This window comes from Poecile atricapillus, chromosome 2 (genome assembly GCF_030490865.1).
Source record: "Poecile atricapillus isolate bPoeAtr1 chromosome 2, bPoeAtr1.hap1, whole genome shotgun sequence".
NCBI classification, from domain to species: Eukaryota; Metazoa; Chordata; class Aves; order Passeriformes; family Paridae; genus Poecile; species Poecile atricapillus.
The window spans coordinates 154315964-154338350 of NC_081250.1; the positions used below are offsets into that span (position 1 = coordinate 154315964).

The following is a 22387-nucleotide window of genomic DNA, read 5'->3' on the forward strand; positions in this document are numbered from 1 at the left end:
GGCAGGGCTCCGATGCCGTGGGACCAGCCGTGCTGGGGGCTCCTGGAGGGTTTTGCTGCTCTGGATCCCTGAGCTGTGCCCGGTGACAGCGACACGGGTCGCAGAAAGGTGACCCCGGGGCGCTGGCCCGGAGCTCCTGCGGGAGCCGGGTCAATGTTGGGGTGTCGGGGCTGCCCTCACAGGGCACCCCCAGCGCTGGAGAGCCGGTTCCTCCCCTCCAGAGAGACGGGTTAGTTCACTTCAGCTCCTCTTCCTGTGCCAGAGCGCAGCATCAGGACTGTCTCCCCCAAACTGGGGCTGGAGTCACCCCGAGTCTGTCAGGGCACCCAGGGACAGGGAGCAGAGCCAGAGGCTGAATCCTGACTGAGGGAGAGACGCCACAGGCACCGCCGGAGCCTGAAGGGGAAAAGGCCCATCCAAGGCCAAATGTTTGTGTGGCCCTTATCTCTCCTCTCCCCGGTGAAGAACCCGGCCCCTGCCTTCAGCTCTGCCTGCGGCTGCATCTCCCAGTCTGAATTCCCAGTCTGGGCTCTGCTGAGATCTTGATAACCTGTTCCTGACTGATACCGCGCCCCTGGCTGATCATCTGCTCCTGCCAGCGCCGGCAGCACCTGCCCTGCTGTCCCTCGGTGCTGCCAGGGGCTTCCACACATCCCCCTTCCCCCTGTCCTGCTCCCTCCCCCTTCCCCCTGTCCTGCTCCCTCCCCCTTCCCCCTGTCCTGCTCCCTCCCCCTTCCCCCTGTCCTGCTCCCTCCCCCTTCCCCCGGTCCTGCTCCCTCCCCCTCTCTGGGACACTCGAGCCCCACTCTAGACCTGACCCTGACCCTCATGGAAAGGAGGACATGAGGAGCTGGAGCATTTCCAGAGACGGGAATGGAGCTGGGGAAGGGGCTGGAGTCCCAGGAGGGGCTGAGGGAGCTGGGAAGGGGCTGGAGAATTGCTGAGGGAGCTGGGAAGGGGCTGGAGAATTGCTGAGGGAGATGGGAAGGGGCTCAGCCTGGAGCAAAGGAGGCTCAGGGGGAATTTCTGGCTCTGCACAAGTCCCTGGCAGGAGGGGACAGCCGGGGGTTCGGGCTCTGCTCCCAGGAACAGGGACAGGAGGAGAGGGAACGGCCTCAGGCTGGGCCAGGGGAGATTTAGGTGGGAGATTTGGAAAATTCCTTCCGTGTGTTCTGGCCAAACAGCAATGTTTAGTCATGAGGATTTCAATGCTAATTTTGTGCAGGAGCTTTCTGGAGCCTGAATCTGGCCCAGGGGGTTCATCCTCCTGTGCAGGCGTGGGGGAAGTGGAAACCCTTCGGTGCCATCCCCACGCGAGTGCTTTGGGTCCCTGTGCCGTGCTCTCCCTCCACGGGGATTTTCGAGCTGGAGCAGTGGGAAGGGTGGCTTGGCCTTTCCAAGGGCAGGACAGCTGTTCCAGGAGAGCCAGAGCGGCAGGAAGGCTCCTTGATTGCCAAGTGGAGGAAGTTTTGTGGAGGAGCTGTGTTTGTGCGAATTCACAGATGCTTCGTGACGTGCAGGAAGGAGCCGAGCGCTGGCGATCCGCTCTCCTCTGCCCTCAGCACTCCTGGCATTTGTGCCCTCACTCCCCTGAAGGTTGATTGTAATTATCTCTTTCCCTGATGTGGTTTTGTCAGGAGTCAGGCCCTGTGTGGGACCTGCAGAGCTGTGCCCGGTCTCTGCTTTGGAGAGCAGGGCCAGCAGGGTGCTGGAGCTGGGAGCCCGGAATGCTGATGGAGCTCAGGCAGCTGTGCCTGGCCCAGGGTGCTCAGCAGAGGCTCAGCCTGCAGAAAAGGAGGCTCAGGGGGGACCTTCTCACTCTTCACAACTCCCTGACAGGATGGGGCAGCCAGGGAACAGGGACAGGACAGGGGCAAACAGCCTCGAGGTGTGCCAGGGGAGGTTTAGGTGGGATATTGGGAAAATTCCTCCTGGAAAGAGCTGCCCAGAGCAGTGGTGGAACCCCACCCTGGGGGAGATTTAACATCCCTGTGGGTGTGGTGCCTGGGGACATGGGCTAGTGGTGGCCTTGGCAGCGCTGGGGATGCACTGAGGGGGCTCAGAGGCTTTTCCAGCCCAAACCATCCCGTGGTTCCATGGCTCTGTAGACTGAAAGGCACTGCGAGATGTTCAGGTGAATTAATGATGTGGACACAAGGACTGCACCTTGCTTTCACACCCAGGGCTGTGCTGGGCCTGCCCTGCCCCCGGGAATAATCTCCCTTCCCAGCCTCCTCGGCCTATTTATGATCCCTTATTCCTCAGGGTGTGGAGGGTGCCACGAGCAGTTCAGGGCATAGAAGCAGTTTAGGGAACAGAAGCAGTTCAGGGAACAGAAGCAGTTTAGGGAACAGAAGCAGTTTAGGGAATAGAAGCAGTTCAGGGAACAGAAGCAGTTTAGGGAATAGAAGCAGTTTAGGGAACAGAAGCAGTTTAAGTAATAGAAGCAGTTTAGGGCATAGAAGCAGTTTAGGGAACAGAAGCAGTTTAAGTAATAGAAGCAGTTTAGGGCATAGAAGCAGTTTAAGGAACAGAAGCAGTTCAGGGCATAGAAGCAGTTCAGGGAACAGAAGCACTCGGACAAGGTGTGAGGAGCAGCAGCTCCGTGGCCCTGCAGTGTCACAGTCCCAGCTCTGCCCTGCCCCTCTCAGAGCTCTCCTGTTGTTTGTGAACTTCTGCTGGCACAGAATTTTCCACGTGGGAACACCGGGGCTCTTTCAGCCTTGCTTTGATGACCTCATTTGCTTTTCCCACCCACCCAGGGGAGTATGAGCAGAAGGGAGAAGGAACTTGGTTTTCTGCTTTTGTGGAAAGTTTTGCACCTTTGCTGTGGGTGATCCCGGTGCTGGGATCAATCTGGTTTATCCCTGCTGGTTTGTGTTCCCAAACCCTCAATCTGCCCAGAAAGGGGGGCTGTGACCTGCAGGTATTTGCTGCTCACGAGTGCTGGTCCCACCACGTTCATCTGTCACATTTCCCGGGTTCAGGTTGTGATTTCCACACCCTCCTCCTCACCTCTCCCACCTGTGCTGCCCATTGTGCTCCCTGGGGGAATGCTGCAGCGTGCTCTGGGTTCCTGGAGGCTTTCCCTTGGGATGAGAGTGGTGAGTGCTGGGGCAGAGCTCAGCTCCGGTTCACGGATGGAACTTTGGAGCTGTTCCTATAATTTATTCCTCTAAGCCGCCCTGGAGCTGTCCCTTGCTCGTAATTCTGCTGCTGCTCCCAATGTGGGATTTGCTTTGCAGCACCCTGGGAGTTCAGTGAGGGAAGGGATGGGGCATCCAGAGGGACCTGGACAGGCTAGGGATGTGGGAACCTCGTGCTCAGGCTCCAGCACAAACACAGGATGGGGGCTCTGCCTGGAGGAATCCTTGGGGAGAAGGACCTGGGGGTGCTGGGAAAGGCTGGACATGCCTGGGATCCCAAACCCCCTGTGCCCTGGGCTGATCCCCCAGCCTGGGCAGCAGGGCAGGGGGATTCTGCCCCTGTGCCCAGCTGAGACCCCACCTGCAGAGCTGCCCCAGCCCTGGGGAGCAGCAGCACAAGGACCTGGAGCTGCTGGAGAGAGCCCAGAGGAGCCCCCGCAGCTGCTCCAGGGCTGGAGCCCCTCTGGAGCCAGGCTGGGAGAGCTGGGGGTGCTCACCTGGAGAAGAGAAGCTCCAGGGAGAGCTCAGAGCTCCTTGCAGGGCCTGAAGGGGCTCCAGGAGAGCTGGAGAGGGACTGGGGACAAGGGATGGAGGGACAGGACACAGGGAATGGCTGCCAGTGGCAGAGGGCAGGGCTGGATGGGATCTTGGGCAGGAATTGTTCCCTGGCAGGGTGGGCAGGCCCTGGCACAGGTGCCCAGAGCAGCTGTGGCTGCCCCTGGATCCCTGGAAGTTTTCCAGGCCAGGTTGGACCCTGGGGCTTGGAGCAGTCTGGTCCCTGCCCATGGCACAGGGTGGGACTGGGGGTCTTGTAGATCCCTTCCCACCCACACCACCCTGGGATTCTACAACTCGAGCCACGAGCTTTAACTCACCCAGCAGGATGAAAGAAGGGAAGGAGGGAAACAACGGCAGAAATGCAGAGAAGAAGTGCTGAAGCAGCATTTAAGGAAAATAAAATGATGTTAAAAAATCAGCAAGAGGGGGAGGTTTTGGGGGTGTTGCTGTAGGTTCCCACAGATGAGAAAATGAAAACAAAACATGGAAAAACAGCGTAAGCGCTGGAATCCTGTGAGGTGCAGGGGGTTCCCATTTTTAGGCATTAATGAGGTTTGCAGTTGGCAGCAGGATCGCCGGTTCCGTGGTGGATGATTTGGGAAGGCTCCAACTATGCAATATCTGCCACAGGGTTATTTTTAAAAGCTGCTTTGTTGCCAGCCATCCCCAGGGATCCGGGCTCGGAGCGTGCGGAGCTGTGAGGGGGGATCAGCTGGAGGACTTGGCTCCTTCTTTTCCTGCCATCCCTTTTGTTCCTGCCTCTTTTCTGCTTCCACCGCTTTTGTTTGGCGCGGGTGAACTTTGCAGGGTGAGTTTGGGGTGACTCTGCCCAGCTCAGCTGATCTCTGAACTTCCAAGACTTTTGGGTTAATATCCGAGAATTTCGGCTGATATCCAAGTCTTTAGGGTTAATAGCCAAAAATTTAGGGCTAATACCCAACACTTCAGGACAGTGAAGGGTTCACCCTGGCTCTGCTCCAAACAGGGGTTTTGGGGCACCCCAGGGGCTTCTAGACAAGGATAAACCGAAAGGAAATTGAATTCCAGTGGCAAACTCAGCAGCAGATAAATGTTGCTGGAAGCAGACAGTGGAGTTCTGTCCCCAGCACGTGCTCCAGGGGTCTGGCAAGGAACAAGCCTTGGCTGTGCCAGATTTAGAGTCCTCCCCATCACCCTCCGAGCTGGTGTGGGCGGAGCGGGCCTGTTCTGGATGGCGCCTCGGGGCTGCTCTCCCCGTGCCACGTTCTCCATTTCACGGAGCTTTTAATCCTTGGGGATCTTACCCGGCCACAACAATCCTGTGCCTTGTTCTTGCTGCTGGGGAGGGGGCTGACGTCAGCCTGCGGTGAGGCTTCAGTGCAGGAACTTGTGGTTTTTCATGCAGGAACACGCTCCTGTATCCCCATCCATATTCTGCAAGGAATTCCTGGCTGCAGCTCCCTTATCCCATCCTTTCCTGCACGGGAATTCCTGGCTGCAGCTCCTTTATCCCGTTCCTTTCCTCCATGGGAATTCCTGCCTGCAGCTCCTGTATCCCCATCCATATTCTGCAAGGAATTCCTGGCTGCAGCTCCTTTATCCCATTCATATTCTGCACGGAAATTCCTGGCTGCAGCTCCTTTATCCCATCCTTTCCTGCTCGGGAATTCCTGGCTGCAGCTCCTTTATCCCATCCTTTCCTGCTCGGGAATTCCTGGCTGCAGCTCCTTTATCCCATCCTTTTCTGCACGGGAATTCCTGGCTGCAGCTCCTTTATCCCATCCTTCCCTGCACGGGAATTCCTGGCTGCAGCTCCTTTATCCCATTCATATTCTGCACGGAAATTCCTGGCTGCAGCTCCTTTATCCCATCCTTTCCTGTACGGGAATTCCTGCCTGCAGCTCCTTTATCCCATCCTTTCCTCCATGAGAATTCCTGGCTGCAGCTCCTGTATCCCATCCTTTCTTCCATGGGAATTCCTGGCTGCAGCTCCTTTATCCCATCCTTTCCTGCTCGGGAATTCCTGGCTGCAGCTCCTTTATCCCATCCTTTCCTCCATGGGAATTCCTGCCTGCAGCTCCCTGCCTGCTCCAAGGCAGTGCCCGTGTCCTGACTCCTCGCTTTCCCAAACGGATGCGGCTCCTCAGCTCCCGGACCGTTCCTCCTGTGCTCCCCCCACCCGAAGTGTTACAATTCCTGGCACTTGCCATGTTTTCTTCCCTTTCCTGTCTTTATCCAAGCTCTTTTGGCCCTTTCCCTCGCTTTCCCAAGGGGATGGTGTTGTTTGCAGTGCCCAGACGTTTCAGCCGAGTCCTGCAGGCTGGAGCCCCCTCTGTGCCCCTCGGCTCCTTCCTGCTTTTCGGCTGCTGTAACCGGAGTCCTTTGGCAGTCCCGGAGGGTTTTGTGTTTCTCTGCTGGGGCTGGGGGTGTCCCGGGCCGTGTTACAGGACGGATGAAGCTGCTGGAATGCTGTGGGTGAGCTCTGCAGCGAGGGCTGGATGGAAACGCGTGGCTGAGCTTCCTGCAGGGATGACAGGCTGGTCAGCGAGGGATTCATTGGCTTTCCTGGAGCTGCTTTGCTGCGGCTCAGCCGGTCAGCAGGGAGAAAACACGGGAATCAGAGCCCGTTCCTCTGAGCTGGGCTGATTCCTGCTGGTCTCTGCTCCTGCCTGGCCCACCCAGGCTGCTGCTGCTGCTGCTTCCCGCTGGGCTGGGATGCTCATCCAGCAGAGCCTGCTGGGTCCTGGCTGAGCACGGCAAAGGGGCCCTGGGCCTTCGTCCCTGGCTGGCACTGCTGGGCACTGCTGGGCACCGCTGGGCACCGCTGGGCACTGCTGGGCACTGCTGGGCACTGCTGGGCACTGCTGGGCACTGCTGGGCACTGCTGGGCACTGCTGGGCACTGGTGCAGTGGGATGGGTCATGGCATGGCCTAGGATGGAGTACAACATTCCCATAGGATGGGGCACAGCATTCCCATAGGATGGAGTACAACATTCCCATGGGATGGGGCACAGCATTCCCATAGGATGAGGCACAACATTCCCATGGGATGGAGTACAGCATTCCCATGAGATGGGGTACACAGTGCCCAGGGATGGAGTACAGCATTCCCATGGGATGAAGTACAGCATTCCCATGGAGTGGGGTACACAATGCCCAGGGATGGGGTACACAATGCCCAGGGATGGAGTTCAGCATTCCCATGGGATGGGGCACACAATGCCCAGGGATGGGGCACACAATGCCCAGGGATGGAGTTCAGCATTCCCATGGAGTGGGGTACAGCATTCCCATGGAGTGGGGTACAGCATTCCCATGGGATGGGATACACAATGCCCAGGGATGGGGCACAGCATTCCCATGGGATCGGGTACAGCATTCCCACAGGATGGGGCACAGCATTCCCATGGGATGGGGCACAGCATTCCCATGGGATGGAGCTCAGCATTCCCACAGGATGGGGTACACAATGCCCAGGCATGGAGCACCACCTGTGCATCCTTTCCTTGGGCACCTGCTGCTCCCCCCTTCTGCCCCAGCCCCTCTGGGCTCCACTCGCCCGGTGCAGGCTGGCACTGGGATCCTCTCCCTGAACTCCTGGATCCTGCAGAGCCCCAGCCCTGTTTCCTGGGAGGGGGTGCTGGGCTGGGCTGACCCCAGGTTTGTGTCCCCTCCCGGGGCCATGCAGGGCCTGGGGGTAAAGCAAACATTGCTCCAGGCTCTGGCTGCAGGTGTGTGCAGGGAACGGCTTCTCCCAGGAAACCACAGTCCTGGTATTGCCCCATGCAGGATCTCTCCTGGCTCTGGTCTGGGCAGTGGAAAAATACTCCTCTGTCCCTTTCCTGCAGCAGTGGCCCGAGAACAGGGATCACAGTGTTTGCTCGGGCAGCTGCTGGGCAGGAGGGAAGGGCACCCGTGGGCATGGAGGGAAGCTGAGGCTTCCAGCCCTCCCACCCGTGGGTAGGGGTACCCTCCCAGCGGCGTTCCCGAGGAGCCCTGCTGAAGATCCCACTGGGAGAGGCAGGATCCCTGTCTGCTGGGATTCCACACGGAACCGTGCTGCTGGAGCTGCCAAGCAGGAATCTCCTGGGAATGCACAGTGGCTTCCCAGTGCCAGAGAGCAGCGTTAGACATTGGGATGGGATATTGGGAAGGAATTCCTCCCCTGTGAGGATGGTGAGGAGTTGCAATGGAACTCCCAGAGAAGCTGTGGCTGCCCCATCCCTGGAAGTGTCCAAGGCCAGGCTGGCTGGGGCTCGGAGCAGTGGGATAGTGCGAAGTGTCCATGGCAGGGGGTGAAATGAGGTGAGCTTTAAGGTCCCTCCCCACAGCATGCTGGACTTTGATGATTCTGTGACAGGGAGAGTTCCTGAAAAGGGCTGGGTGCTGTGGGTGCCCCTCCTGCCCTGGGTGGGGCAGATCTGCCACTGCCCATCCCGCTGGGTTGTCCGTGACTCGGTTTCCGTGCCCGCTCTCCCAGGCCCGGAGCGCAGCCACGCACTGGGGTGGTTTTTCTGGTTGACTGAGCGGCCCTGCTGCCTTCTGCCCCAGCTCTGCTCCTTCCTCGATGCTCCAGGATGGAACTGGTCTCCAGTGCCTGTCTGGGGCACCACGGCTGTGCCGGTGGCAGAGCTCACCCTGTGCCTCCCCACCCTCAGCTGGGGCTCCTCAGCCAGTGGGGCTCAGGGCTGAATTAGTGCTGAGCTCATGGGTTTGTGACAGACAGGATCAAATGCTCCACTGGAATCAAAATCTTTTCCATCTCGTGCGTTCCCTTCACCTGCTCGTTATGTAACAGGATCGCTCGGACAGAACAGGTTTGTCTGGCGCCGCGGATTCCTCGGCAGAGCCGCAGGGCTGAGCTGCTCTGCCGTGGGCCCGTGGGTGTCCCCAGCCCTGAGTGCTCCTACCTTGGGACAGCCACTGCCAGCTGGGACGGGCGGATCTGGCATTGCTTGGGGCTGCTGCTGTTGCAGTCCCCTCGCCGGGACCAGAGGCTCTGCAGGTGGCCCTGCAGGTGTTGGATGGGACCCCAAAGCAGGAGCTGGGAGCTGGGAGCGGAGCCTGGGAGCCTGGAACGTGTTCCCTGCTCTGAGAAGGGGTGACAGCCCCTTCCCCAGGACACAGCAAGGGCACAGGGGGTCGGTGACCCCTCACCTGCCACAGGCTCTGCCTGTGCTGCCGCTCCCCGTCCCTGAACCCTGGGGACCTGCAGGACACAGCTCAGGTGTCCCCGACTGGGGCCTCAGCCCTCTCAGCTTGTTATTTTCCTTTCCCGTGTTTTCTGAAATGATTTCTGTGTTGCAACAGCCACCCCTGCCCTGCCTGGCTGGGGGATGGGGGGCGCAGCCTTGGTCAGGGCCAGGGGACACGAGGTCTGGGGGGGCTTGGGTGGCCCAGTGCCAGCAGCCCCCGCAGGGGCTCCCCCCTGCCCTGCTGCCCCCGGGGTGTCCCCGTGCCCGGCACTCCCTGTTCCCACCTCCCACCGGGACACGGCCCTCCCTGTCACCCAGCTCCGGGACCCTGGGGTGGAGTGGCCGGGCTGGGATTTACTCTGCAGAGGTTTTCCAGGCACGCCGTGTTCGCTGCTCAGCCCCGTGGGCCCCCAAATCCCACCCGTGCCCAGCATCAAATGTCGTGGTGGCACAAAGGAGGGGAATAACCGGTGCACACAGTGAGTGGAGAATCACGGAATGGTTTGGGTGGGAAGGGAACCTCACAACCCCTCCTGGCGTGGGAGCAGAAACTCCTCTCCCCGTTATTCCCATCCCCATCCCCCAGCTGCTCTCCCAGCCCCCGGAGCTGCTTCCCTGGGCCCGTTCCCGTGCCTGTCTCAGCCCTCGCTGACGAGAAAAGCTCAGAAGGGAGCAATTGATGGGAAGCTGCAACCTGATCTTTGCTAAACCTGCCCTGCCCCGTCCCCAGCGGGCGCTCCGGGCGCCGGCCAAGCGCGCTCCGGCAGCCGAGGCGCTCCCGGCCCGGCCAGCGCTGGAGCGGCGCCGGAGCTGAGTGGTGCTCACCGAGCAGCGAGGATAAACCATGGAGGATAAACCATGGAGGATAAACCATGGAGGATAAACCACTGGGGATAAACCACGGGGATAAACCATGGGGGATAAACCACTGGGGATAAACCACGGGGATAAACCATGGGGGATAAACCACTGGGGATAAACCATGGGGATAAACCATGGGGATAAACCATGGAGGATAAACCATGGGGGATAAACCATGGAGGATAAACCACGGGGATAAACCATGGGGGATAAACCATGGAGGATAAACCATGGGGATAAACCACGGGGGATAAACCACTCGGGATAAACCATGGGGATAAACCATGGAGGATAAACCATGGAGGATAAACCATGGGGATAAACCATGGGGATAAACCATGGGGATAAACCATGGAGGATAAACCATGGGGATAAACCATGGGGGATAAACCATGGAGGATAAACCACAGGGATAAACCACAGGGATAAACCACGGGGGATAAACCATGGGGGATAAACCATGGAGGATAAACCATGGGGGATAAACCATGGAGGATAAACCACGGGGGATAAACCACGGGGGATAAGCCACGGGGATAAACCACGGGGATAAACCACGGGAATAAACCGCGGGGATAAACCATGGGGATAAACCATGGGGATAAACCATGGGGATAAACCATGGGGATAAACCACGGGGGATAAACCATGGGGGATAAACCACTGGGGATAAATCACCAGGGATAAACCATGGGGGATAAACCACGGGGGATAAACCACGGGGGATAAACCATGGGGGATAAACCACGGGGGATAAATCACCAGGGATAAACCATCAGGGATAAACCACGGGGGATAAACCAGGGGGGTTAAACCACGGGGGATAAACCACTGGGGATAAATCACCAGGGATAAACCACTGAGGAAAAACCACGAAGGATAAACCACGGGGGACAAAGCACCAGGGATAAACTGCCAGGCATAAACCACTGGGGATAAACCTCAAGGGATAAACCACCCGGCATAAACCATGGGGGACAAAGCACAAGGGGTAAACCATGGAGACCTGCACCACTGCCTTTTGTCCCAGTCGGGCTGTGTGGAAAGTGCCACGTTTATTTATTTATGGAGGCCAGGCCGGAGCTCGGAGCGGGAGCAGCTGGTGGGGATCAGCTTTGTTCTCACTCAGCACAAGACGGAGCACGTTCGTGTCCGCACGGAGCGGGGAAGGTTCCTCCCCGTCACGTTCCAGAGCCTCCCGGATCCCGGCAGATCCAGTGTCTGAGCCCTGAGCAGCGGGATGCCCCTGGGGCTCAGAAAGCAGCTCGTTTGCAGCTGGGAGCGACCCCCCGGGCTCCTCCTGTGTGTCAGCAGGACGAGATGGGCTTTAAGGTCCCTCCAACCCAAAGCAGTCTGTGATTCCCACTCTGGCTGTGTGTGCACTGGGATCACTGGCATCTCTGGAAGGGCTGTGGCCGAGTCCCTCGCCGTCCGTGCTGGGCTTTGTGCGGAGCACGCGGAGCCTGTGCCGGGCAGAACAAGGAACAGAGGTGCTTTGTGTGGCCGCAGCAGGAACGGGGCCAAGAACTGCCTGGGCGTGCCCTGCTCATGAGCTGGGGGTGCTGAGCGCCCACGGCTGCCCCGAGCACCGCAGGGACCAGCCCCAGCAGCAGGACGAGCCCCAGATCCAGGCAGTGGGACGAGCCCCAGCAGCAGGACGAGCCCCAGATCCAGGCAGTGGGACAAGCCCCAGCAGTGGGATGAGCCCCCCAGCACTGGGACCAGCCCCAGCAGTGGGATGAGCCCCAAGATGAACCCCAGCAGTGGGACCAGCTCCAGCATCAGGACAAGCCCTGGCAGCCAGGATGAGCCCTGAGCCCCAGCCCCAGAATCAGCACATCACATACCTGCCCCAGGAGCAGCAGAACAATCCCCCTTTTCTTCTGGCAGATGGGATGGGGGCAGATGGGATCGGGCAGGTGCAGTGGGGACAGATGGGATGGGGGCAGATGGGATCGGGCAGGTGCAGTGGGGGCAGGTGCAGTGGGCACCGTGCCCCTGTTCGGGCTGACAGGGCATGACAGGGGCACGGCCCCAAGCCTGGAGTGCCCCGGCCCCACAGGAAGGGGCAGGAGCAGGGGGGCTGAAGTGCCACTCCCACAGGGATGCAGTGGGTCGGGATGCAGTGGGTCGGGATGCAGTGGGTGCAGCAGGTCAGGATGCAGTGGGTCAGGATGCAGCGGGTCGGGATGCAGCGGGTCGGGATGCAGCGGGTCAGGATGTAGCGGGTCAGGATGCAGCGGGTCGGGATGCAGCAGGTCAGGATGCAGTGGGTTGGGATGCAGTGGGTCGGGATGCAGCAGGTCGGGATGCAGCGGGTCAGGATGCAGCGGGTCAGGATGCAGCGGGTCGGGATGCAGTGGGTCGGGATGCAGCGGGTCAGGATGCAGCAGGTCGGGATGCAGCGGGTCAGGATGCAGTGGGTCAGGATGCAGCGGGTCAGGATGCAGTGGGTCAGGATGCAGCGGGTCGGGATGCAGCGGGTCAGGATGCAGCAGGTCGGGATGCAGCGGGTCGGGATGCAGTGGGTCCAGTGGGTCAGGATGCAGCGGGTCAGGATGCAGCAGGCACCACTGCTGGGAGGCAAGAGCCCTGTCCTGGGGTGGGGGTCTGAGCCGGGTGCCTTGGAGGTTTTGCCTGGGCTGGAGATGGGTCCTGGTGGTCATGGCTGGTCTGGAGACCAGGAAGGTCTGTGCAGGATGTCACCGGCGGAGGTGACACCTGCGGAGCTGTTCCACACGGGGTCCTGGGATAGGGATCTGTGGCCTCTGGGGATGGGAAGTGCTTGGACAGATCCTGGGGCTGCACCCAGGCTCCTCAGGAGGTTCAGAGATGATGTGGTGGCTTTGGTTTGTCCAGACCTTCTGATTGTCCCTGGACAGTGTAGGTGTGGGTGGCTCCAGAGGCAGAAGGGCCAGCTCAGGACCTGCTCCCTCAGGCTGGTTCTCCTGCTCCCTCCTGGCCCAGAGCTCCCACACTGGCTGGAGATTTGTTCCACGCTCCAGGTCCCAGCCAGAGCCTCTTCCGTGGCCACCCCATGGACCTTATTTCCAAAAAAGCTTTATTTGTAAGACAGTGCCGTGTTGCCATGGCAGGGAGCGTTGCAAGAGCATGGAGACTGCTCTTCCTGGGCAGGAATCGGGTTTCAGGCTGGTTTATTTATTATTTGTTATTTATTTATCTGTGCTTTTACTCTGGGAAGTGTCAGTGTCAATCATTCTGGAGGCCTTCACTGCTGCTCCAGTGACACGGGGATGATTGTGCAACAAAGCTGTAGCCACACTGCACCTCCCAAGGCCGTGGGGTGAGGTGCTCAGAAACTCTCGGCATTCCCAGAAATGCTTGGAGGTGGCTCTGTGGATAAACCAGCCAGGCTGACCAGTAAGGCCTGGCTGATCAGGCCAGGATGTTCCTGTGCCAAAGAGAAAAGAAAATGGTTTTTTTTTTGGTGAGTTGCCTGTGCAGCAGGTGGTGCCATCCTGCCCTCAGCGCATCCCTCAAGCCTCCCCTTTCCCCAGGTGAACCAGGGGAACATGCCCGGCATCCAGAGCACCTTCCTGGCCATGGACACGGAGGAGGGTGTGGAGGTGGTGTGGAACGAGCTGCTCTTCACTGACAAGAAGGCCTTCAAAGCACACGAGGTGAGACCCTGAGAGCCCCCCACACCTTCCTGGGTGTGGCACAGCCTGGCAGGATGGGCTCCTGCCCTCTGGCACTGGGTCCTCCTTGGCTTCTCCCTCAAAGGCAGGTCCTTTGGACCTCAGACCAGCGTCCCTGTGACACCCCCAGCTCTTGGGGGTGCCCTGCCACATCCCAGGACCTTCTGCATGCCAGGACCTTCCACCTCACCTGTCCTGGCCCATCCCAGGACCTCACCTGTGCTCTGTGTGCCCCCAGGAGAAGATCAAGACCATGTTTGAGCAGCTGGTGCTGGTGGATCACCCCAACATTGTGAAGCTCCACAAGTACTGGCTGGATGTGAAGGACTCAAAGGCACGGGTAGGGGGCCAGGGGGCACCAGGGGGTCCCAGCTCTGCTCCTCAGCCTCCTTTCCCCATGAGGGGCCGGGCTGGGGGGAGCTGACCCCCTGTCTCCTGCCAGGTCATCTTCATCACGGAGTACGTGTCCTCAGGGAGCCTCAAGCAGTTCCTGAAGAAAACCAAGAAGAACCACAAGGCCATGAATGCACGGGTGAGTCCTGGGAGCACGAGAGGGGTCCCAGCTGGAGCGGGTGCCTCTGTGTCCCCATCCCTGGGAGGGTCTCTGGGATCTTACAGGGCAGAGCAGGTGGGAGTTGCTGTTCCCGGGGTCACATGGGGACCCTGCTGGACCCCAGGAGAGCCCAGCTGGATCCCACTGGCCCCAAGGTGGGAGTGGCTGCAGTGGGTGGCACTGCCCCAGCTGTCACCACTCTTGGTGTGCTGCCCCTGCCCAGGGCTGGCACCTGGGGACAAGGGACCAGCATCACCTGCAAAGCCACTGCCCAGGGCTGTGAGGGACCTGTGGGATGGTCCAGAGCCACCCCTGCCATGGGCAGGGCCACCTTCCGCTGTCCCAGGCTGCTCCAAGCCCTGTCCAACCCGGCCTTGGGCACATCCAGGGATGGGGCAGCCACAGCTGCTCTGGGCACCTGTGCCAGGACTTCCCCACCCTCCCAGGGAAGGGTTTGTTCCCAATATCCCATCCCTGTCCTCTGGCAGCCACTCCATCCCTCCTCCAGAGTCCCTCCCAGCTCTCCCGCAGCCCTGAGCCATTTGCTGCAGTCACTGGAACAGGGGACAGGGACAGGACTGTGGGACAGTGTGGGACACACCCCAGAGCCCCAGGCAGGGGATGTTCCTGTAGGACATTCCTGTGGGATGTTCCTGGTGCTGGGGGTGACAGGGAAGGACCCCGAGCCTCGGCAGGGCACAGGGGATGTCCCTTGTCCCAGGGATGGCAGGGAAGGACCCCGAGCCTCGGCAGGGCACAGGGGATGTCACTGGGGTGGCTGGGAAGGGCACAGGGGATGTCCCTTGTCACTAGGGATGGCAGGGAAGGGCACAGGGGATGTCCCCAGTGCTGGGGATGGCTGGGAAGGGCACAGGGGATGTCCCTGTCACTGGGGATGGCTGGGAAGGGCACAGGGGATGTCCCTGTCACTGGGGATGGCTGGGAAGGGCACAGGGGATGTCCCTTGTCCCAGGGATGGCTGGGAAGGGCACAGGGGATGTCACTGGGGATGGCTGGGAAGGGCACAGGGGATGTCCCTGTCACTGGGGATGGCTGGGAAGGGCACAGGGGATGTCCCTTGTCCCAGGGATGGCTGGGAAGGGCACAGGGGATGTCCCTGTCACTGGGGATGGCTGGGAAGGGCACAGGGGATGTCACTGGGGATGGCTGGGAAGGGCGCAGGGGATGTCCCTTGTCCCAGGGATGGCTGGGAAGGGCACAGGGGATGTCCCTTGTCCCAGGGATGGCTGGGAAGGGCACAGGGGATGTCCCTTGTCCCAGGGATGGCTGGGATGGGGAGCCCTGGCCTGGCCGTGGGTGCCAGCGTGTCCTGGCTGCTGCAGTTCTGTCCCTGCTCTGTCCCTGCCCTAGGCCTGGAAGCGCTGGTGCACCCAAATCCTCTCGGCTCTCAGGTGAGGCTCCCCTGGCTCCCTGCCCTGCCCCGCGGGGCCCCAGGGGTGCGGGCTGTGCTCGGGACACCCCTGTGCCCCCCCAGCTTCCTGCACTCCTGTGAGCCCCCCATCATCCACGGCAACCTCACCAGCGACACCATCTTCATCCAGCACAACGGGCTCATCAAGATCGGCTCCGGTGGGGCAGCGCCGGCCCCACCCCAGGGGTCTGGGGGGTCTGGGGGGGCCAGAGGGGTTCAAGGGGGTCTGAGGGGGCCAGAGGGGTCTGAGGGAGCCAGAGGGGTTCAAGGGGGTCTGAGTGACCTGAGGGATCCAGAGGGGTCTGAGGGGGCCTGAGGAGGTCTGAGGTGTCTGAGGGATTCTGAGGTGTCTGAGGGATTCTGAGGGGTCTGAGGGCTCTGAGGAGGTCACAGGGGGTCCAAGGGGGTTTGGGGGGTCCAAGGGGTTCAAGATGGTCCAAGTGGGCCAGAGGGGTCTAAGGAATCCAAGTGGGCCTGGGGGGTCCAAGGGGGCTGGCAGGAGGAAGGGGACAGAGGTCCTGTGGGGTGTGTGGTGGGTCTGAGCCAGGCAGGACCCCCAAGATCTGTGGGGTCCCTTTTTGGGGTGCCAACCTTGGTGTTACTCGTTCTTCCTGCCCTCTCCTGCCTTCCCAACCCGCGGCTCCGTCCGGCTCTGCCTGGCAGTTTGGCACCGGGTGTTTGCCAACGGTGAGTGAGCCCTGCCCTGGGGACCCCCCTGCGGCCCCTCAGCCCCCCCAGAGGGGCACAGCCCCCGGGGGAGGATCCTGGGCTCTGTGGGGAGGCAGCACCTTCATCCCTTCAGGAATTGCTGCTCCTGGGGGGGAGCAGAGGGGTCTCCTGGGATGGGAGGTGGCTGGGGGTGGGCAGGGGCACACACATGAGGATCCTTCCCCATCCCTCACCCCCCGGGTGGGCACACTCAGATCCCCCATCCCTCATCCCCCGGGTGGGCACACTCAGATCCCCTCATCCCCTCATGGGTGGGCACACTCAGATCCCCTCATCCCCTCATGGGTGGGCACACTCAGATCTCCCATCCCTCATGGGTGGGCACACTCAGATCCCCCATCCCCTCATGGGTGGGCACACTCAGATCCCCTCATCCCCCGGGTGGGCACACTCAGATCCCCTCATCCCTCCGGGTGGGCACACTCAGATCCCCCATCCCTCATCCCCTCATCCCCCGGGTGGGCACACTCAGATCCCCTCATCCCCTCATGGGTGGGCACACTCAGATCCCCTCATCCCTCATGGGTGGGCACACTCAGATCCCCTCATCCCCTCATGGGTGGGCACACTCAGATCCCCTCATCCCCCCCCGGGTGGGCACACTCAGATCCCCCATCCCTCATGGGTGGGCACACTCAGATCCCCCATCCCTCACCCCCTGGGTGGGCACACTCAGATCCCCCATCCCTCATGGGTGGGCACACTCAGATCCCCTCATCCCCTCATGGGTGGGCACACTCAGATCCCCTCATCCCTCATGGGTGGGCACACTCAGATCCCCTCATCCCCTCATGGGTGGGCACACTCAGATCCCCTCATCCCCCCCCGGGTGGGCACACTCAGATCCCCCATCCCTCATGGGTGGGCACACTCAGATCCCCCATCCCTCACCCCCTGGGTGGGCACACTCAGATTCCCCTCATCCCTCATGGGTGGGCACACTCAGATCCCCCATCCCCCCCCGGGTGGGCACACTCAGATCCCCCATCCCTCATGGGTGGGCACACTCAGATCCCCCATCCCCCCCCGGGTGGGCACACTCAGATCCCCCATCCCTCATGGGTGGGCACACTCAGATCCCCTCATCCCTCATGGGTGGGCACACTCAGATCCCCCATCCCCTCATGGGTGGGCACACTCAGATCTCCCATCCCCCCCCGGGTGGGCACACTCACACCCCCACCCCTCATGGGTGGGCACACTCAGATCCCCCATCCCCTCATGGGTGGGCACACTCAGATCCCCCATCCCCCCCCGGGTGGGCACACTCACACCCCCCACCCCTCAGCCCCTCTTGGGTGGGCACACTCACACCCCCACCCCTCAGCCCCCCCAGACCCTCTCCCGTGTCCCCCCAGCGCTCCCGGACGATCTCCGCAGCCCCATCAGGATCGAGCGGGAGGAGCTGCGGAACCTTCACTTCTTCCCTCCGGAATACGGCCGTGAGTGGGGCTGGGGGCACACGGGGGTCCTGGGCAGGGTGGGGGTCTCCAGGGGGGGTCCTGGGCAGGGTGGGGGTCTCCAGGGGGCACACGGGGGTCCTGTGTGGGGTGGGGGTCTCCAGGGGGGCACACGGGGGTCCTGGGCAGGGTGGGGGTCTCCAGGGGGGCACACGGGGGTCCTGGGCAGGGTGGGGGTCTCCAGGGGGCACACGGGGGTCCTGGGCAGGGTGGGGGTCTCCAGGGGGGGCTCTGGGCCTCAGGCTCTGTCCTGACGTGTCCCGGTCCCTGTTCCAGAGAAGGCGGACGGGACGGCCGTGGACATCTTCTCCTTTGGGATGTGCGCGCTGGAGGTGACTCTGGGAATCCTGGGACCCTGTCCCCTGTCCCCTGTCCCCTGTCCCCTGTCCCCTGGCCGGGGGTGTCCCCTGTCCTGAGGTGTCCCCTGTCCTGAGGTATCCCCTATCTGGGGGGTGTCCCCTGTCCTGAGATGTCCCTGTCCTGGGGTGTCCCTGTCCTGAGGTGTCCCCTGTCTGAGGGTGTCCCCTATCTGGGGGTGTCCCCTGTCCTGAGATGTCCCTGTCCTGAGGTGTCCCCTGTCCAGAGATGTCCCCTGTCCTGAGGTGTCCCCTGTCCTGAGGTGTCCCCTGGCCGGGGGTGTCCCTGTCCAGAGATGTCCCCTGTCCGGGGGTGTCCCCTCTCCAGAGATGTCCCTGTCCAGAGATGTCCCCTCTCCAGAGATGTCCCCTGTCCGGGGGTGTCCCCTCTCCAGAGATGTCCCTGTCCAGAGATGTCCCCTCTCCAGAGATGTCCCCTGTCCTGAGGTGTCCCCTATCTGGGGGTGTCCCCTATCTGGGGGTGTCCCCTGTCCGGGGGTGTCCCCAGTGAAGCCCCCATGCTCTGGCCGTGCTTCCCCCCCCAGATGGCCGTGCTGGAGATCCAGACCAACGGGGACACGCGGGTGTCGGAGGAGGCCATCGCACGGGCCCGGCATTCCCTGGATGATCCCAACATGAGGGTGAGTGCAGCTGGAGGAGCCTGCTGGGGATAAACCCCTGTCCTGAATTCCTCCTGGGTGTAAATCCCTGTCCTGCATCCCTCCTGGGGAGAAATCCCTGTCCTGAATCCCTCCTGGGTGTAAATCCCTGTCCTGAATCCCTCCTGGGTGTAAATCCCATCCTGCATCCCTCCTGGGTGTAAATCCCTGTCCTGAATCCCTCCTGGGTGTAAACCCCTGTCCTGAATTCCTCCTGGGTGTAAACCCCTGTCCTGAATCCCTCCTGGGGAGAAATCCCTGTCCTGAATCCCTCCTGGGTGTAAATCCCTGTCCTGAATCCCTCCTGGGTGTAATTCCCTGTCCTGAATTCCTCCTGGGTGTAAATCCCATCCCTCCTGGGTGTAAATCCCTGTCCTGAATCCCTCCTGGGTGTAAATCCCTGTCCTGAATCCCTCCTGGGTGTAAATCCCATCCCTCCTGGGTGTAAATCCCTGTCCTGAATTCCTCCTGGGTGTAAATCCCATCCCTCCTGGGTGTAAATCCCTGTCCTGAATCCCTCCTGGGTGTAAACCCCTGTCCTGAATCCCTCCTGGGTGTAAATCCCTGTCCTCCATCCCTCCTGGGTGTAAATCCCATCCCTCCTGGGTGTAAATCCCTGTCCTGAATCCCTCCTGGGTGTAAACCCCTGTCCTGAATCCCTCCTGGGTGTAAATCCCTGTCCTCCATCCCTCCTGGGTGTAAATCCCATCCCTCCTGGGTGTAAATCCCTGTCCTGAATCCCTCCTGGGTGTAAATCTCTGTCCTCCATCCCTCCTGGGTGTAAATCCCTGTCCTGAATCCCTCCTGGGGATAAATCCCTGTTCTGCATCCCTCCTGGGTGTAAATCCCATCCCTCCTGGGTGTAAATCCCTGTCCTGAATTCCTCCTGGGGATAAACCCCTGTCCTGAATTCCTCTGGGTGTAAATCCCATCCCTCCTGGGTGTAAATCCCTGTCCTGCATCCCTCCTGGGTGTAAATCCCATCCCTCCTGGGTGTAAATCCCATCCCTCCTGGGTGTAAATCCCTGTCCTGCATCCCTCCTGGGTGTAAATCCCATCCCTCCTGGGTGTAAATCCCATCCCTCCTGGGTGTAAATCCCGTCCCTCCTGGGTGTAAATCCCATCCCTCCTGGGTGTAAATCCCATCCTGCCGGTTCCCAGGAGGTGCAGAAGGGGTCTGGCCCTGTCCCATGGGTGTCCCCGTTGTCCCTCACACCTGTGGTGGTGTCCTGGGTACCTGTGGCCCCTTCCCAAGCTCCATCTCACTCCTGAGCTGCTCCAGCTCCATGATGGGGCCCAGGTGGATCCAGGGAACAGAGAACAAGCTTCCCCACAAACACTTGGGAACGAGGTTTCATAAGGAGGCAGGACAGTCTGGAGAGCAGTTGGGATTTGGGCTCAGCCAGAGGAACAGCTGGAACCTTTGATCCCCCTCCATCCACCCTGAGCCACTCAACCCCCCTTCCTCTTCCTCTTCCTCTTCCTCTTCCTCTTCCTCTTCCTCTTCCTCTTCCTCTTCCTCTTCCTCTTCCTCTTCCTCTTCCTCTTCCTCTTCCTCTTCCTCTTCCTCTTCCTCTTCCTCTTCCTCTTCCTCTTCCTGTGGCAGTCTCCAAAACATCCCATGATGAGTTTGTACATTCCCCAGATTCTCTTGTTTGATCACAGAGTTTCTCCAGGCATCCCACAGTAAATCCTGCCCTCAGATCCCACAGTTCCCACGTTCCAGGAGAACCAGGAGTCTCCTCTGGAGCATCCAGGAGTGGTTGGAGTCGCGCCCGAGGGTCTCTGGGGCAGGTGGTTCTGAGGGTCCCAGTCTGGGGGAGCCCACCTGGCACCCCTGGGATCAATTTTTGGATAGATCCCAAATATGGATATCCATTTTTGGATAGATCCCATTTTGGATATCCATTTTTAGATAGATCCCATTTTGGATATCCATTTTTTGGATAGATCCCAGATATGGATATCCATTTTTTGGATAGATCCCATTTTGGATATCCATTTTTTTGATAGATCCCAGATATGGATATCCATTTTTTTGATAGATCCCATTTTGGATATCCATTTTTTGGATAGATCCCATTTTGGATATCCATTTTTGGATAGATCCCAGATATGGATATCCATTTTTGGATAGATCCCATTTTGGATATCCATTTTTAGATAGATCCCATTTTGGATATCCATTTTTTGGATAGATCCCAGATATGGATATCCATTTTTTGGATAGATCCCATTTTGGATATCCATTTTTTTGATAGATCCCAGATATGGATATCCATTTTTTTGATAGATCCCATTTTGGATATCCATTTTTTGGATAGATCCCATTTTGGATATCCATTTTTGGATAGATCCCAGATATGGATATCCATTTTTGGATAGATCCCATTTTGGATATCCATTTTTAGATAGATCCCATTTTGGATATCCATTTTTTGGATAGATCCCAGATATGGATATCCATTTTTGGATAGATCCCAGATATGGATATCCATTTTTGGATAGATCCCATTTTGGATATCCATTTTTGGATATCCTGGCCCATCCCCTGTCAGCAGCAGTGGCAGATTTGGCTCCTCTGCTCTCAGGGAGCAGGAACAGGCAGATCCCTTGGATTCTGCTGCTCATCCTGCCCCTTCCCCACTCCCAGCACCACACTCCTGCTCTCGGGGCTGGTCCTGGTTCTGCCCCTTCTCCTGCAGCCTTTGCTGGGCTCACACTGGGATGGGGCCAGTGGGAACCCCCTTCCATCTCTGCCCACTGGAATTCTGCTGCAGCTCCCTGTCCTGGGGCTCCTGCTGCAGAAAGAGCCCTTTGGATCTGTGTCCTGGGAAATTGTATCAAAACCAGTGTGAGCCCAGGCCCAGGGCAGTGAGCCCCGTGCTGGCACTGCTGGGACACCTCCAGCCCTGGGGCAGCTTTGAGGTCCCCAGGTAAGGACAGGTGAGGTGCTGGAATGTGTCCAGGGAAGGAAATGCAGCTGGGGAAAGGTTCTGGAGCAGCTGGGGGAGCTGGGAAGGGGCTCAGGCTGGAGCAAAGGAGGCTCAGGGGGAATTTCTGGCTCTGCACAAGTCCCTGGCAGGAGGGGACAGGGACAGGAGGAGAGGGAACGGCCTCAGGCTGGGCCAGGGAGAGCCAGGCTGGACACCAGGAGGAATTTCTTCAGTCAGGGATTGGAAGTGCCCAGGGAGGTTTGGAGTGCCCATCCCTGGAGGTGCCCAAGGAGTGACTCGGACACTCAGTGCTTCGGGCTGGTGATGAGGTGGGGATCAGGCACAGGGTGGACTCTGGGAGCTCTTTCCAGCCCCAGTGATTCCATGATTCTGTGTGAAATGTTCCTGTGAGAGCAGCAGGGGAATGTCCTGCTCTGCTCCAGCTCCTGCTCTGATCTCAGGAGTTCATCCTGTCCTGCCTGACCCTGAACCCGGACAAGCGCCCGACCGCCAACAACCTCCTCTTCCACCGGGTGCTCTTCGAGGTGCATTCCCTGAAGCTGCTGGCAGCCCATTGCTTCATCAACCACCAGTGTGAGTGCCTGGGGCCACCCAGACCCCCAAACTCATCCTTCTCCCGAGGAGCCAGGCTGGGAGAGCTGGGAATGCTCACCCTGGAGCAGAGAAGGGTCCAAGCAGACCTTAGAGCCCCTTGCAGTGCCTGAAGGGGCTCCAGAGGAGCTGCAGAGGTCTTTGCACCAGGGATGCAGTGACAAGGCAAGGGGGAATGGTTTCCCCCTGCCACAGGACAGGGTTAGAGGGATTTGGGGAAGGAATTCCTGGCTGTGAGGGTGGTGTGGCC

General features: G+C 59.8%; 1 protein-coding gene across 4 annotated transcripts in view; it reads left to right on the plus strand.

The window, feature by feature from the left end:
* NRBP2 (nuclear receptor binding protein 2) overlaps positions 1–22387 on the plus strand; it is a 34336-nt gene that overhangs the window by 1895 nt on the left and 10054 nt on the right. For all 4 annotated transcript variants that reach the window (XM_058832348.1, XM_058832350.1, XM_058832349.1 and 1 more), the window contains exons 2-11: positions 13260–13382; positions 13639–13740; positions 13843–13932; positions 15325–15365; positions 15449–15543; positions 16049–16072; positions 17473–17556; positions 17851–17906; positions 18476–18571; positions 21987–22119. In XM_058832348.1, coding sequence (XP_058688331.1) covers positions 13260–13382; positions 13639–13740; positions 13843–13932; positions 15325–15365; positions 15449–15543; positions 16049–16072; positions 17473–17556; positions 17851–17906; positions 18476–18571; positions 21987–22119 — 844 coding nt within the window. The remainder of the gene's footprint in view (positions 1–13259; positions 13383–13638; positions 13741–13842; positions 13933–15324; positions 15366–15448; positions 15544–16048; positions 16073–17472; positions 17557–17850; positions 17907–18475; positions 18572–21986; positions 22120–22387) is intronic.